This window comes from Lipotes vexillifer, unplaced genomic scaffold (assembly GCF_000442215.2).
Source record: "Lipotes vexillifer unplaced genomic scaffold, Lipotes_vexillifer_v1.1 scaffold8, whole genome shotgun sequence".
In the NCBI taxonomy this organism is placed as follows: domain Eukaryota; kingdom Metazoa; phylum Chordata; class Mammalia; order Artiodactyla; family Lipotidae; genus Lipotes; species Lipotes vexillifer.
This window is the reverse complement of record NW_006781519.1, coordinates 6,329,322-6,347,083: the sequence shown is the minus strand read 5'-3', so window position 1 is coordinate 6,347,083 and position 17,762 is coordinate 6,329,322. Positions and strand designations below refer to the sequence as shown.

Genomic DNA, 17,762 nt, shown 5'->3' with positions numbered 1-17,762 from the left:
AAAAAAGATAACTAATAAGGACCTACTGTACAGCACAGGGAACTCTACTCAATACTCTGTAATGACCTATATGGGAAAAGAAACTAAAAAAGAGTGGATATATGTACATGTATAACAGATTCACTTTGCTGTACACCTGAAACTAACGCAACACTGTAAATCAACTAAACTCCAATTTAAAAAAAAAAACCCCATAAAAGTTGTCCATGATATGCTGTTAAACCAGAGACTTCCAATGGTAGGGGTGAAGTGGGGTTGGGGCATAGGAGCATAACCCTTGATTGAGAACATCACAGGTAATAACACTGTTTACTGATGAGAGTATATCACATGTGTGACTTTTGCAGAAGTTGAAAGAAGATAGAAAACAACTGTGAAATGAAACAAGTGGGTTATTAATATTTTTTAGTTACTTTCCATCTTAACATGGAAATCAAGGGGCTATCTTTATGTGTATAGACACATCAAAAAATACCTAGAAAGATACATACCAAAATGTAATAGTGGTTGTCTAGGATAATGGGATTACAGGTATTTTTCTTAACCATTTCATTTATATTTTTCCCTACTTTTTTCCCTTATTTTTTTTTTTTTTTTTTTTTTTTTTTTTTTTTTGCGGTACGCGGGCCTGTCACTCCCGTGGCCCCTCCCACCGCGGAGCACAGGCTCCGGACGCGCAGGCTCAGCGGCCACGGCTCACGGGCCCAGCCGCTCCGCGGCACGTAGGATCCTCCCGGACCGGGGCAGGAACCCGTGTCCCCTGCATCGGCAGGCGGACTCTCAACCACTGCGCCACCAGGGAAGCCCTACCTTGTCTATTTTTATATTTGGCATGTTTGACTTTCACAGTCATTTAAAACACCCCTTTCTACATGGAAAAATGAGAAATTTTACCTTCACTGAGGCAAGGTGCATGTTAATGTATAAAATAAAAAGCATCTTTGGATCTTAAAGTTATTCTTCACCAGAAAGTAAGGTTATCCTGGGCGAACTTAGGAAGCACATCTGGGGCCATGAGCTGTGGTACGTGATGGTAGATTAGGAACAAAAGGAGTTCTCTTTCCCCTTTCTATGCCCTTTCACCCTGCCTTGACCCTGTAGCTTCCACACACACTGCCCAGGCCCCAAACCAGGGAGTCGATTGATTCCATAACTTTCAACTCTCCTCCATCATTTCTTTTTTTTCCCCTTAATATTTATTATTTCTTTATTTGGTTGCACTGGGTCTTAGTTGCGGCCAGCAAGCTCCTTAGTTGTGGTACATGGGCTCCTTAGTTGTGGCATGCGAACTCTTAGTTGCAGCATGCATGTGGGATCTAGTTCCCTGACCAGGGATAGAACCCGGGCCCCCTGCATTGGGAGTGCAGAGGCTTATCCACTGAGCCACCAGGGAAGCCCCTCTCATTTATTTCTACACAGCACATGGGCACTACACCACCACTCTTCCCCCCTGACCTTAATATATTCATAATAGAACTTTCCAGTTGCTAGGTTTACAGGGAGGTTGTGTGTCTGAGTGTGTGTGTGTGTGTGTGTGTGTGTGTGTGTGTGTGTGTGTGTGTGGCTTAGTCTTGACAACAATTATGCAAGCAAGATCCTACTACAGATGAAGAAGCTGAGGCTCAGATGTGGCTGAGGTCTCACAGCCCGTGCGCAGCAGAAACGGAGTTCAACTCCACGTCTTTTGGACACTCAACTCATCCTCTTAACCACTTGGCCCTCTGCCCCCTCCTTCCTTGCCTGACTTTTTTCACAAGAGTGAATGCCTTTAGAAAGGCTAGTTACTCTTTTCCTAGGGACATATCTATTTCAAGGCCACTGAGGAATTATAGTGGTTTTGCTTATTGGAAAATGTGTAGCTTTATTTTACTTTATTTTATTTTTTTATTTTATTTTTTTTGTGGTACGTGGGCCTCTCACCGGTGTGGCCTCTCCCGTTGCGGAGCACAGGCTCCGGACGCGCAGGCTCAGCGGCCACAGCCCACGGGCCCAGCCGCTCCGCGGCACGTGGGATCTTCCCAGACCAGGGCACGAACCCGTGTCCCCTGCATCGGCAGGCGGACTCTCAACCACTGCACCAGCAGGGAAGCCCTGTAGCTTTATTTTAGAAAAATAGCCAGGTGTGACCTGACATCTACTTTTCTTAGATTAAAATAAGGTCAGCCATAAAGACAAAAGAACGTTTGTCACCCTGTGCAGAGAACACCTGCAGTTTTTGCCTGCCAACCATCCGTCCCCTTCTGATGACAGCACCTCAGTCCAAAAACACCTTTGTCACTGCACACAGTTTTAGTAGGACCGTCAATCACAGGACCTTGCAAAGGAAGGACAAGGTCCTGTGACTGGCGATCAGACCTCCCCTTCTGGGGTTCAGATTCAGACTGCGGAGGCCTAAGAATGGAATGGGGTTGGAGTAGATTTATACCAGTGATGGCGTGTGCATTAAATCCTGCTACCCGGCTTCCTGAGGCTCAGCTGTCCTGGTTTCCATCTTTTCTTTAGGTTGGTTATTTCCTTTAATAACAAAACAACAGTTGTTGTTGTTATTATTAGGGCTTAATTCAGCCACAGTCAGTTTCTTTTGCTAGCAACCGAAGAACTGTGTCTGATACACCATTCAAATCTAGTTTGACAAAAACTAACTGGGGCTTTGTTAGAGAAGATCAGCCAAAACCTAAACGAAACAAAACTCAGTCGTAACAGTGATGCTGGCGGAAGTCCAGATATCGGCTGTCCTGTTCTCAAATGAGTGTTGGTATGTCTTCTCCCTTATTCTACACTCCCTCTTCCCACCATATCTCCCCATGTTTCCTTCCTGGCAGGATCTCAGTGAGGAAGGTTCTGTAAGACCTTTCCATCCACCTCTTTTCTATGATGTCGGGGCCAGCGTGTGAAGGAACCAAAATTAAGCAGAGAGATGGGGAGGGAGGTGAGGATGGAGGGTGGGAGGGCTTATGTTTCACAATTTGTCTTAAAAGAGCTGAGAGTTAGAAAAGATGAGGGGGCCCTAGAGAAAAGGGTGGGCTCTCTGATGGCTTAGGACCGTGGCTGTGAAAACAGGATAAAGTTGCTGGGCCAGATCTCAGAGCATCCATCTCAGTGCCCACCCTCAAAGTCACAATGAAAGAGATTAAAGGATTAATCTCCTGCTCTGCTTGATCCGCTGTGCCAATCAGGGCCACACGGGAAGGACAAAATAAACCTGCACGCTCACGAGGGCCATAGGGAACCTTGGTCTCCCTCTATCCTGGAGACCAGCTTGCAAGGAGTGCTGGCCAGCTGGGGCCAGACTGGGCTGGATGTGGGTGGGCACAGATGGCAGAAGGACAGTGGCTCCCCACTCCCTTTATTTTTAAAAACTTGCTCTTTACTACTCTAGCAAGTTGACAAACCATTATTGTCTTAGCAAAACAATGCCATTGCCTGAGACTGACTTTAGTAACTGACTATAGTCAGTTTCTGGAGAAAAAGTTTGGTTTTTTTAAATTGTCATTTTCACTGGTAAATTGGGATGTGTCAGTGTTTATACAAACAGTGGAGTATGTGTGTGTGTGTGTGTGTGTGTGTGTGTGTGTGTGTGTGCGCGCGCGCGCGCGGGTGTGCGTGTGAGGGGTGGCGGTTGAGAATTCAGAAGGAGAGTATCTGTTGGGTTTGCCTGTTGAGCACACATTCCCCCTTCTTCTGTTCAAAAGCACGCCCAATTTCTTGATGGGAAACCAGGCCATTTTCAACACAAATGGTTCCAGTATGACCGAGCCTGCACTCTGGCTCCAGCGGTGGTATCTGTCCTGGGTCTATGCCACCCCTCATCTATAGTGATTAGTTCAAGAATGGACACAGGGCCCATGTTGGTCCAACCAAGTCACCTGGGGCCTTTTGCTGGGACTCAGCAAAGAAGTACTCTCTTTGGCCCTGGAGTTGCTAAGCTGGCAGGATGGGAACTTCCAGTGTTGTTCACATAGAAAGAACCTGCCCAAGAATGCAGCTAACCAGGGAAAAACAAAGCCGAGGTGTGGGGGGCAAGATACCCACCCTGCTGGTATCTTTGGAGTCTCTGGATCCAGCCACATCGATCCGGCTAAAGCCAGATCTATCCTTGGACCTTTAAGCTGCTTGGGCAAACAAATCTCATTTTTGGCTTAAGCCAGTTTGACCTAGGTGTCTGTACTTGTAATCCAGAGTCCTGCCTGGGACAGATACTGACAGGGAAACAACTGCATCCCAGAGGAGGGCAGAGAAAGAGACACGAGCTTCTCCACTGCCCAAGAGTAGAGGGAGAGAGAGAAAGGGATGGGTAATCAACCTGGAGCGCACCCCAGTGAAGGATTAATCCTGATCCCTTGACTGGGGACCTCTGTTTCAGAGGATTAGGCTTCCCAGGAAACATGGATTTAAGACTCTCTAAAGCTTTGCTAATGACTATGGTAAATAATTAATACCCCACATTATTTCCTGTTACTCAGATCTTCATATTAAATATTCAGTAATTTCTTAATGTCTGCATTCTCACCAGGCTTAAAGGAAGCTCTTTCAAATAAACTAGCCACGATAGAGGAAGATATCAGGATCACCAAAGATGTCGTGGTAATTTCCAGAGACTCATTAGCAAGTTGATGACTATTAATTTTCAAATTTAATTAACAGACAGAAGTGGCACTTTCTTGTAATTTATATCATTAGTCAAATGAGCCTTCTCATTAAGATCTGCAATCTACAAGCTTACAAACTGGTGAATGACTTTAAACATGGAGAACTATTGATAAGGAACTACCTGGTCTCAACTGGTTTTTGGATTTTGACAAAAGGGGGAAAAATTAATTTCATTCCCTGGTGGTTTCTAAACAGAACTTTTCTTAAACATATTTAGGTTATTCACTACCACACCACCACTGTGATTACAAACCTCATTTCCACTCTCCCTTAAATCCAACCAAAAAATGGGTCACATCAGATTAAGCACCAAGTTCGACCCTTATTGGCAATCATTAATACTACTTGCATTAATGAAAAAATGTTTAAATTTGACACATATGAAAACAAACCAGATGCCTAAAACAGATCCAAATAGAAATTTCATTGAGGAAACGGTGTGCAAGATGAGTCTGTGGATGGACCCAGCAAACATCACAGAGACAAAGGCTGTTTACTATTAAAGGCTAATTAGCAAACAAATCAATAATATTTTCACAAGATCTAATTGCAATCTTGCTCCACTCTCTCCATGAAAGAAGGAGTCAAGTGCTGTAGCAATAGGAAGGAGAATTTTACCGAATCAATCAAATAACATTTTTAAAGCATCTACTGAGAAGTGGAGCACCCAATGGGCAGAAGAAGCATGTACTTGGAGCATCAGCAAAGTGTGAGCACCTATGTTTTTGTTTTAAAATAATTTTCTACCTAATAATTGAAAAAATAAAGGAAGGAAGAAAATCAGCAAAGCAATTCCAAGGGGGAAAAATCAGAAGTTTGTTGGGTTTCCTAACACCTACTTCACAATTTATTGTTATTAGGTTGAATTGCACATGGCAGGAGTCCATCAGTTTTTCAACGCTTAGGGGTTGGTTTCTAATGGTTTTAATCTAGCCTTGACAATAGGTAAGACATTTGGGGCACAGGATTCCAAATACAGAGAATATCTGGTTCAGATGAAAACAGATTAATACAAAGTTAAATGTCTTTCAAAGACCAAATGATATGTATGTGAGGTAAACATTACCAATAGGAAGATATGACATGTTCACTTCATTAATGACGTACAAACGACAGCAAATGTGCACGTTTGGAAAGAATAACTACAAAATTTAAAATACTAGTGGAATTCCAACTTCACTTTACTGATAAATAAACCTCTGAAGTCTAGAGGTGAAAATTCACTTATGGTATATACTCAGGATATATTTCCTCACTTACAGGTTTCTACCTGAGAACAGTGCTGCATTTTGGATGCTGTTCTAACTTGCAGAAAAGAACTCACAGCACCATTTTAATGGAAAGAACAAGGAAGCTAGTGAAGGCAACATCCTCTGGAGGTGTTGCCATCCTTTAGAAAGTGGGTAAGTGGTGGGAAAATGCTTCCAAGTGAGTTCAAGTCTTAGCCTGTGGCATTTTAACAGCTGTGTGACCTTGAGTAATTAACCTAACTTCTCTGAGCCTCAGTCTCTTCATCAGTAAAATGGGAATAATAGCAGTACCTAACTCAAAGACTGTTGTCAAGATTAAACAAGAAATGGTAGATAAAGCACTCACCACTCTGCCTGTTATAAGAATCAGTTGGCAAACAGTAGCCTTTCTTCCCCACTCCCCCCATACCCTGCGGAACAAAATGCTGTTTTCCTTTAAATTGTAACCAATCACCAATTCCTTGGCCTCAGGAGGGATGGCCCTGTAGAAGGCCAAGGCTACCATTCTCACTGACCAGTAGTTCAGAAACCCTGAGCTTCAGGCTCAAGCAGTCTTGTCATTCTTCTGCCCGGTGAATCTTACCTCGTAGTAACTCTGGACAGCATTCATAAAGGCTTCATCAGCCACGATTTGGGTTTCCCCATTGAGAAAAGCCTGAAACCGGTCCTTGACTGTCTGCAGCTGCTGTTTGCTGATCTGTAAGAAACAGAGAAGTAGGGGACAGTGAGGAATTTCTCTAGACAAGGATCACGGTTACTTTACATTGAAGATGCCAGGCCCACTGACGTGCTAGAGCCGGCTTACACAGGCGCGTGGGAGCTGATTATTATATTCATGGGAATTCTGTGAGGCAGTTGTTAAACAAAGCCATTACTAAAAGTTAATATAAATTATAGCTAAATTATATTGAAAACAAGGGTAAGACACACTCAGAATTCGATGCTTCCTGGTTATTTTATCACATTTGCTATTATCTGAGTTTTTGAGGTCAATTACATCTATGTATTTGTATGGTGGAAATGATATAAAATGTGGTGCTACCACACATTTCTTCCCAATTTTGCATTCAATGATTTTTTTATTGGAAGCTAGACATGAGCCAAGGTGGGAGTGTTTACACCATGGAAATTGGCAAATGCTACAAATCAGGGTTGGATTCTTTTGTTTGGTTTTTTGTTTTGTTTTTGTTTTTTTGGGAGACGGTTTTTCCAACACACCACTGCACAGGCCCCTCAGGTGGTCTGAAATATCCTGCTTTACAAAGATATAATAAACAAAACAGTAAGGTACTGACATAAAAACGGACACGTAGATTAATGGAACAAAATTGAGAACCCAGAAATTAATCCACGTATATATGGCCAACTAATATTTGACAAGGGAGCTAAGACTACTCAATGGGGAAAGGATGGTCTCTTCAATAAATAATGTTGGAAAACCGGATATTCACATGCATAAGAACGAAACTGCACTCCTATCTTACACCACTCACAAAAATTAATTCAAAATAGGTTAAAGCCCTTAATGTAAGACCGGAAACTTTAAGACTACTAGAGGACAACGCAGGGTAAAAGCTCCTTGACATTGGTCCTGGCAGTGATTTTTTTCGGATACGACACCAAAAGCACAAGGAATAAAAGCAAAAATAAACAGGTGGGACTACATCAAACTCAAAAGCTTCCACATAGCAAAAGAAACTATCAGCAAAATGAAAATGCAACCTATGGAATAGGAGAAAATATTTGCAAACCATCTACCTGATAAGGGGTTAATATCCAAAGTACGTAAGGAACTCATATACCTCAATAGAAAAAAAAAAGAATAAAAAAGTGCAGAGGACTGGAAGAGACAATTTTTCAAAGAAGACATACAAACGGCCAGCAAGTACATGAAAAGGTGATCATTTTTACTAATTATGAGGGAAATGCCAATCAAAACCAAAATGAGCTATCACCTCACACCTGCCAGAGTAGCTATCATCAAAAAAACAAGATACAGGTATTGGCAAAAGTGTTGAGAAAAGGGAACCCCATGAACTGTTGGTAGTAATGTAAATTGGTGTAGCCACTGTGGTTCCTCAAAAAATTAAAAATAGAACTACCATAAGATCCAGCTATCCCACTTCTAGGTATACATCCCAAGGAAAAGAAGTCGCTATCTTGAAGAGATATCTACACTCCCATGTTCATTGCAGTATTATTTATAATGGCCAGAACATGGAAACAACCTACCTGCCCATCAATGGATGAATGGATAAAGAAAATGTGATATATGTATGTATACACACACACACGTGTGTATATATATACATATGTACACACACACCTAAATACACAAACACATATATACACATGTATACATATATATAACACGCACACACTGGATTATTATATACACAGAGACACAGACACACACGTTGGAATATTATTCAGCCATAAAAAAGGAAATCCTGCCTTTTACAACAACGTGTATGAACCTTGAGGGCATTATGCTAAGTGAAATAAGTCAGACAGGCAAAGATAAATACTGTACGTTCTCACTTATATGAGGAATCTAAAAAATCTGAACGCATAAAAAGAGAGACTAGAATAATGGTTACTGGGGGTTGAGGGGTAGGGGAAATGGGGTCCAAGGGTGCAAACTTCCAGCTATAAGATGAGTAAGTTCTGGGCATCTAACATGTATAGCATAGTGACTATAATTAACAATACTCTATTAAGTACTTGAAAGTTGTGAAGAGAGTAATCTTACAGGCTGTTATCACAAGAGAAAAACAGTAATTATGTGAGGGGATGAAAATGTTAACTAACCTTATTGTGGTAAGATTTCACAATATATACATGTATCAAATTGTCACATCAGACATCTTAAACTTATATATGTTATATTTCAATAATATCTCAATAAAGCTTGGGGGAAAATACCCTGCTAAGTGCAGCATGGCAATATACAAAGGTTTTCAAACTTTACTGTTGTTACATTCATGATCACATGAAAGGTGACATTTAGGTCCACGATACACTTCCAGGATGTGGCATAGATAATTTGGGCAGTAGGTTATGTGTAATTCCCTGCCTCATCAAGCCCCCTTTCTTCCCCATGTAGGAAAGCATTCCTGAAAGATTGCTATTTATTCTTCCTCCTCCATACTCTATCTGGCTGTGTCCCACTGTCCTTCAGTCTCAGCATGAGCAGTGCTAACTTATGAAGCCCTTCCCAAACCCTAGCCTACATCTTCCTGCTAAGTCATTCCGGGGCACATCATTTATTCTAACTACTTGTTAGTTATGGTCAAATTTGTTAGATGATCTGCCTTTCCTTGCTATTTTGTTCTTTGATGTTTCCCCAGGGCCAACTTAGTGCTTTAATACACACGGCAGGCATTCATGTTAAATGAATGAGTGAATGAATGAAGTGTATGGAAGACAAATTATTTTCGAATATCCTTTCATCAGTTCTAATTTACCGAAAAACAAAGTCAGCTAAAAACTTTACTCTTTTAACCATTATTTATGCAAAGTCACACTTCTTAATTGACAATGGGACACTCTGAGAACTGCTGCTCTAGTAGAAAGAGGAAGATTATTCCAGGCTCAGTTCTATCGACCATTGTGTCATCTTGGAAAAGCCACTTATGTTCTCAGAATTGGCCACGGACTTAAAAGCCTTTCTGGAATAGGGCCGGGTTTAAATAAATGAATGTTATCCTAGCCTCAGTTTTCTCACTTGAAAAATGATGATAATCCTTATTACTCACTACCTTGGGATAGTTATATCTACTCAATCACATGAGTTCTTTAAAATTATGAGTTTGTATATTCATTTAGAGTGTTTGCATCATCAGAGTCAACGTAAGTCTTGTTAGTAGAAAATAAAAGCTTCAAGCTATAGGAGACTAAAGCCTCACATGAGCTTTAACTCCATCAGGAAATGAATCAAAACAGACTTTTGAGAACAGACATAGATGAAAGTCGGGGTGCTTTAGCTAATTTTTGTACTTTGGGAGAAGTGGGGAACAGTGAATTTGGGGGCAGATAATAGAGGGGGTAGTTTTGTATCACATTCATATTTGTTTTGTTCTAGAGCACCACTGCCCAATGTCAGTGTAATTTCACATTTTCTAGTAAATTTAGATTTTCTAGTCACATTAAAAAAAGTAAAAAGCAGGTGAAATGAATTTTCCTATACTTTGTTAGACCCAACATGTCAAGATAATATCACGCTGACATGTAATCATTAGAGAAATTATTAATGAAATATCTTACATTCTTTTTTTACACTGTGTCTTTGAATCTAATGTACTTTACACTTAAAGTACATCTCAATTCAGAATAACCCCATTGCAACTTTTCAGTAGCCACATGGGCCTAGCGCATGGAATGAACTCACTTCTAAGCCAGCTTAAGCTCTCCTGTTCTGACCCAACGATATTGGTTATCAGAGGAGTTATACAGAAAATCAGTTATTTTGTATGTGGTTGAAATCATTTACACTGAAATATCAGGCAGCGGATGATTTGCTCATTAAAATGACATCATCACATGAATTTCTTTCATGCAGGCGGATTTAAGTCTCAAACCTTTACAGCATAGCACCACCAGAGGCATCTCACAGCATTTCTCGCTCAGAATTCCTTCCAAGTCTGGATTCATACTAACTCTGCATGATTTGGGGGGTGGGATGGAGTGGGGTGATGGGGCAAGAGAGGGAAGGGAAATCCATAAAGCGTGCTTTTGCCTTAAGTGCTTAAGTAATTTGAAATAAAATAAGGTGCACACCACCTGAAGCATAAAGATTGTTGACCCAGGCCAAATCCATTATCACCGTAACCTTTTGTTAAATAAGCCTAGTGTTCATTTATTTTAAGAAATATTTACAGAGCACCTAGCCCCTGCCTGGTCCTGCCCCAGACCCTGAGGTCAACAAAATACATTCGACCTCTCAACTCACCAGCCAGGGCTAGGCACTGGGGTATCAGCATACCAAAAACAAACAAAAGTATGGTTTAGGGTTTCAGAGGAGAGAGATTACAGACTATAAAATTCACAAAACGAAATCTGAAAAATAGATATATGTATAACTGAATCACTTTGCTGTACACCTGAAACTAACCCAACATTGTAAATTAACTACACTATGATATAAAATTAAAATTTTTTTTAAATTACCACAAATGGGAATGTTTAAAAAAAAGACTCAAAAAGAAAAGGCCTCCAGGAACATTCATTTCAGTTGAGTTCAGAGAACTCACATCATGAAGCCCCACAAAACATACCCCACTTCCCTGGATACCCCACGTTCCAGGCAGGAGAGTTAGGGACACGGATTATCGTAGCAGAGCTATGCTTGCATCTGGGCTTGACACCTGCCCATCCATGTTCACTACTTTTCTCACCACTAATTTAACAAGCATAGTGTCCATTTGGTCAACTCACTAGCTGTGTCTCACTAGGCAAACGGCTAACCTCTGGACACCTCAGCATTTTTTACCTGTAAAATGGTGCCAATAGTGACCTCATACAATTGTTGTCAGGATTAACTGCGATACGTAAAATAGCCATTGCAGAACCTGGCACAGCATGTACGCTCAATGAACATCAGCTGCTGTGAAGCTTGATCCTCTTGAGTCTTCGCCTTGAGAAAGGCAAAGACTGTTCCCTTGAGAAAGCATGCCCATGGGAAAATTCCACATGTATCTTCAAACTCCAGCCCATGGGCTCCTTCCCAGACTTCCCCAGCTACAGTTTTCTACTTGCTCAGGACTCTGTTCACAGCCCTAAGGGCACATGCATCATGCTCTGGAGTAGTTCTTTACTTAAACACCAGTGCTCAGAGGCAGGGTCAGGAGTTGAGAATGTAGGCTTGGGGTCAAAGGGATATGGGTTCAAATCCTAGTGATACCACTCATTTCCAAGGTGGCTGACCTTGGGAAAGCTACTTTCCCTAAGCTTTGATTCTTCAAGTATAAAATGGGGATTATAAAACCTATTTCCTAGGGGTGCTGGAAAGATGACTAGGAAATGGGATGATGTAGCCATGGATCTTAGCACACTCTGGGACAAAAGAAGAGTCCAATGATAAGGGGCAGGCCATACACTAAATGCCCCAGGGCCCTGCATGATGTGGCCTCTGTCCACTCCTGGCTTTGTCTCGTCCCACTCTGCTCTCCAATGACTCTGCTCTGGCCACACTGGCCTCTCTTCTCCTTCTCAAATTCAGCCTAATCTTTCTTGCCCAGGAGCCTCTGCACTTGCCGTTCCCCCTGCCTGAGTTGCTCTTCCCCTGCCTCTCCCCATGGCTGCCAACTTCTCCCCCTGAAGACTCAGCCTACCCAGCATGTCCCATGAAGGTCTTCCCAGCCCACCCTGCCTACCATGATGCTCCCCCAAACTAATCTCTATCAAGTTGCCCTAGACCCTATGCATTTCCTCCACAGTCTTTTTTTTTTTTGGTACGCAGGCCTCTCACTGCTGTGGCCTCTCCCGTTGCGGAGCACAGGCTCCGGACGCGCAGGCTCAGCGGCCATGGCTCACAGGCTCAGCTGCTCCGCGGCATGTGGGATCCTCCCGGACCGGGGCACGAACCCGTGTCCCCTGCATTGGCAGGCAGACTCTCAACCACTGCGCCACCAGGGAAGCCCTCCTCCACAGTCTTTATGACAGTCAGTATTTACCTTTTTCTAAGATAAATTTATTTGATTGAATTATAACCTGCATGTAGAAAAACATACCTCATAAGCACAATGCATGAGAAATCTTCACAAAGTGAACTTTACCATGGAACCAATCCTCTTATCAAGATAAACAACATGACCTGGACCCCAGAAGCTCCTGCACGTCCCCAAAGGCATTACCCCCCTCCAAAGGTAACCTTTTCTTTTTTTACATCTTCACTGGAGTATAATTGCTTTACAATGTTGTGTTAGTTTCTGCTGTATAACAAAGTAAATCAGCTATATGTATACATATATCCCCATATCTCCTCCCTCTTGCATCTCCCTCCCTCCCACCCTCCCTATCCCACCCCTCTAGGTGGTCACAAAGCACCGAGCTGATCTCCCTGTGCTATGCGGCTGCTTCCCACTAGCTATCTCTTTTATTTTTTTAAATTTTTAAATTTAATTTTATTTTTTATACAGCAGATTCTTATTAGTTATCTATTTTATACATATTAGTGTATATATGTAAATCCCAATCTCCCAATTCATCCCACCACGAACACTGCCACTTTCCCCCCTTGGTGTCCACAGGTTTGTTCTCTACATCTGTGGTAACCTGACTTCTATCATCACAGATTGATTTTGTCTGCTTTTGAACTTGATGTCAGTGCAATCAAGCATTATGAGATTCTGGCACATGGTTGAGGGTAGCAATCACTTGGTCATCCTCATTGCTGAGTAGGACAACATGGTATGACTCTACCACTATTTATCCATTCTCTTACTGATGGACAGTTGGGCCTTGTTTCTTTATTTTACAATTCCGCTTTCTTTTCATTGTCTATCTCCCTATAAGAGCATCTGTTTCACAGGTCCAAGAAACACATCTGTCTTGTTTACTGCTGTGCTTCTAGTGCCTGGCACATAATGGGCTCTAACCAATTATGCATTGAATGAATACATATGCTTACTGCGTGCTTAATATATCCCAGGCACAGTATTAAGCTCTGAAGATATAAAACGACCAAGGCACAGTCTTAGCTCTGTTTTCTTACAGTACAGTCAGAGATCATATTCATTTTTGATTCCCTAGCATCCTTTTGCTGACTGTATAAGTGAATGAAAATCTTTCTTAGGAACTCCCTTAAATAACAATTCTAAGAACCGATCTGTAGGACAGAATTTATCTCTGGGTAAAAGTAACTGATCTAGATAGGATTGAATCCTGAAGGTGACCTTGCATGAACACACCAAGATAATTGGCTCAGAGTAACTGACGGTACAACTTTAAATAGACAACAGGCTTCTATGAGCCGCTTACAAACAGAATCCTCCTGAAATAGAAGGCCATCTCAAAGCATTCAATATGTAAGGAAACCACTTGTGCATCAGATCAGAATTCAGAATTGAAGTAATGAGTTCCGAGAGCGGAAAGCCTGAACCGATGAAAGGTAATTATTGCAGAGAGAAGTGCTGCAGCAGCAGCATTTGCTAGAACTCTTCAAGCATTCTTGGTTCAATCCACCTCATTAAGCAAGGCCTGAAAATTCCCACTGCATTTCAGGCAGTTTGTAATCTACTGCAGCATTCTGGAGAAGTGTGAAATGGGATCCACAGTGAAGAGAAAACCACACGTTCTAAGTGCTGGTCTCAGGAGAGGCAATGTCGAAGTTAGACCACCTCAGGTCAAATCCCAGCTTGAATACAAGTCCTTGGGCACATAGTTAACATTGGTTTTCTCCTCTGTAAATCGGAGGTAATCTTATCTACCTTGTAGGGTTTTTGTGAAACCAGATGACATAATATATGTAAGGTACATATAGCATAGTATATGACACAGAGTAAGGACTTAATGAATAAACGAAACTAAGAAGTATTATTGTTAGGATTTAGTTTTTCCTTTCCCCTTTCAATCTTTTAATCTTATTTCAATGCTCCTTTTTTCTTGTCTATTCAGTCATTTGAAGTTACATTTACCCCCTCTTGTTCTTCCCATTTTAGAGGCTGAAAAGCCAAGTACTTTTTTCCTGTCACCATTGCAGCTATAGGTAGCCATGTGACAGAGGCAGAAAGGTATTGAGGGTCTTGTGGAAAAGCTTTTGGATGAAATCCTCATAAAAAGGAACCTATCTGGGTGTATAACCTTTTCCTTTCTTGCTGCCTCCCTCTTCTGCTGAGAATACAAATATATTGTCTAGAGCTGTGGTGTCTACCGTGTAACCATGAAGGAAGGTTGTGTTGGTACTTATATTTTTGAGGAGCTGCTCAAATATTTATAAAATGTCCATCTCTGGCCTTCTCATTATGTGAGAAAAAAAATGAAGCGATATTTGTTCAAGTCGTGTTTTTTCCTTTACTTGCAGCCAAATGCTTTCCTAATGTATACATACGACTTTCTCTAGGCATGAAAAAAAAGCATACTGCCTAAGGTGCTGATTGGTTAATATGCCTCCTATGAGAGCAGCAACTGTGTTATGAAAGAGGGAAGAAGCAATGCTTACCCAGAAAGAATGACTCTAAAATGGTAGCATTCTACGCATAGGGAAAAGGTAGTAGAAAATCGTTTGGGGTGTTCAAGAGATGTTTCAATTATACACGTATATGAAGTCCTTCTCTTAAGTATAAGGTGAGCACTGTAGATTACAATCTGTTAATGTGAGCTATGTTTTTTCTTTTTTAAAAAGGAAACGATTATTCCATTACAGAAAACTGACAAAAATGTCAACAAATACTTTATTTTTTATTATTATTTTTTAAAATCACTCATTTATTTATTTTAAAATTTATTTATTTATTTTTGGCTGCGTTGGGTCTTCGTTGCTGTGTGTGGGCTTCTCATTGTGGTGGCTTCTCTTGTTGCAGAGCACAGGCTCTAGGTACTTGGGCTTCAGTAGTTGCAGCATGTGCGCTCAGTAGTTGGGGCTAGCGAGCTCTAGAGCGCAGGCTCAGTAGTTTTGGCTCACGGGCTTAGCTGCTCTGCGGCGTGTGGGATCTTCCCAGACCAGGGATCGAACTCGTGTCCCCTGCATTTGCAGGTGGATTCTTAACCACTGTGCCACCTGGGAAGTCCCTCAACAAGTACTTTAAAAGCTTAAGTTAGTCTAGAGAGATGAGGGCAATGTTTATTTAATTTCCTTTCCTTGAAGGTTATCAAAATTTATATTCGTCCATTAATTTTATTCATAAAAAAATCTCCTCTTCCTACAACCAGATTAAAATATATTCTACCCTAAATGAAGTCTTGCTTTTAGGAAAATCAAAAATCATACCATCCTAACCAAATATTTACTTATTTCCCTAAAATTTTTAGCACCTTCTATATTATGTACAATTATACAACATATCCTGAAAAAAGCTGTTTTATGTGAGTTTTGTTCACTTGCTTGAGGAAATAAATCAATTTGAAAGGCTTCATCACAGAAAAATATGACAATAATTCTGAAACGTAAGCTGAAAGGGCACAAGTATTGAAGAGGGAGAAGTTATGCCGGGGCTGTCACCCTGGCTTTCTCTTTGGAACATGATTTTCCTAAAATTCAACCATTCAAGTAATGTTTTCCTAAGTATGCCCTCTCTATATACCAAGCATACTACTATTTACTTTAAATTTTGTCCTGAATATATTTCAAATAACTTCATTTTTAAACTGAAATTCTAAGCAATAATACCTGTGAAATCACAGGTTTTATGTACTAGCTATAGCTTACACAGATATGTACTATTATCTTCTATCCATCTAGCACATTTTTAAAAGTGCTTCTTTAGAAAAAAAATTTTAATCTGCGATATATAAAAGTTCTTGCTCCTTTTTCAAAATTTTAGGGCAGCAGCTAAATATCTTTAACTTAATTACTACCTTTAAAAATTCAACTTGAATTTTTAAATCATTAAATAATAGAAAGACCAACCAACTGTGTTATTCCTAAAGACCTATTTGGGCACGAGAGAAAGAACGAAGCGTTCTATGACCCAAGAAAAGTGACCTTGGGAACAGAAGTTAAACACTAAGCTGGAATTCTCTCAGAAAATACTTATTTAGTAGAAGAGGAAAAAAATTAGGAAAAATGAATTTAGAGAATGAGACAGACTAATAGTTGGATTAAAGATGGGATGAGAGGAGGTAAAGGATACAGGTAGAGGCAAAGAAGGGAAGGAGAAAGTAGCCTGTATACACACTGCAAAGCTCTTAAAAGTTGGATCAAATGACCTATCCTTGGATGCAACACTTCTAGTGTTTTAAAAAATAAGATTACATTTTTCCAATTTGGAAGCACTCAGGCAGTATTCACCCAGAATCTTCTGACAGGTGGTCAGATATGTATTCTTAGACTGAAAGCCCTCATGGAGAGTTGTTCAAGTTGCCACGAGTCTCAAATATTTTGGTTTCAAGTCTCTTTACATGTTGAAAATTTGCTGAAGACTCCAAAGGAGCTTTTGTTTATGCAGTTTACATCTACTGATATGCACTGTAATAGAAATTAAAACTGGGGAGTTTAAAATATTGATGAATTAATCAAAAATAACAATACATTTTCTACATGTTAACCTAATTAACACTTGAAGAAAATAACTATATTTTCTAAAACAAAAATTAGTGAAATGGCTGGCAACATGATACAGTATTGCAAATTTCTTTCAAAAATTAATAGAAGACAGCTGGATTCTCAAATCTGTTTCTGCATTCAATCTGTTGTAATATGCTGTTTTGGTTGAAGCATGTGAAGAAACTCTGGCCTCCCACAGATACGCTGTTGGAAAATGGAGGGATATTTTAATAGCCCGTTGAGAGAGATGTGGATTATCTTTGATACTATACCAAAGCTCAACTAGTGGTACTTTCTTAAAAGTTTGTGGCAATGTAAAATTGGAAACCTCATCAGTGACCTTTCTGTACTCTATTACATAAAAATTCATTGGTCTATAGGGGTAAGACAGGAATAAAGACACAGACCTACTAGAGAATGAACTTGAGGATATAGGGAGGGGGAAGGGTAAGTTGTGACAAAGTGAGAGAGTGGCATGGACATATATACACTACCAAACGTAAAACAGACAGCTAGTGGGAAGCAGCCGCATAGCACAGGGAGATCAGCTCCGTGCTTTTTGACCACCTAGCGGGGTGGGGTAGGGAGGGTGGGAGGGAGGGAGACACAAGAGGGAAGAGATATGGGAACATATGTATATGTATAACTGATTCACTTTG

At 40.8% G+C, this 17,762-nt stretch overlaps 1 protein-coding gene across 6 annotated transcripts in view; it reads right to left on the bottom strand.

Moving 5' to 3' along the window:
* The window catches only part of CADPS (calcium dependent secretion activator), a 475,342-nt gene that overhangs the window by 358,196 nt on the left and 99,384 nt on the right, over positions 1–17,762 (bottom strand). For all 6 annotated transcript variants that reach the window (XM_007454769.1, XM_007454764.1, XM_007454767.1 and 3 more), the window contains one exon: positions 6,484–6,597. In XM_007454769.1, coding sequence (XP_007454831.1) covers positions 6,484–6,597 — 114 coding nt within the window. The remainder of the gene's footprint in view (positions 1–6,483; positions 6,598–17,762) is intronic.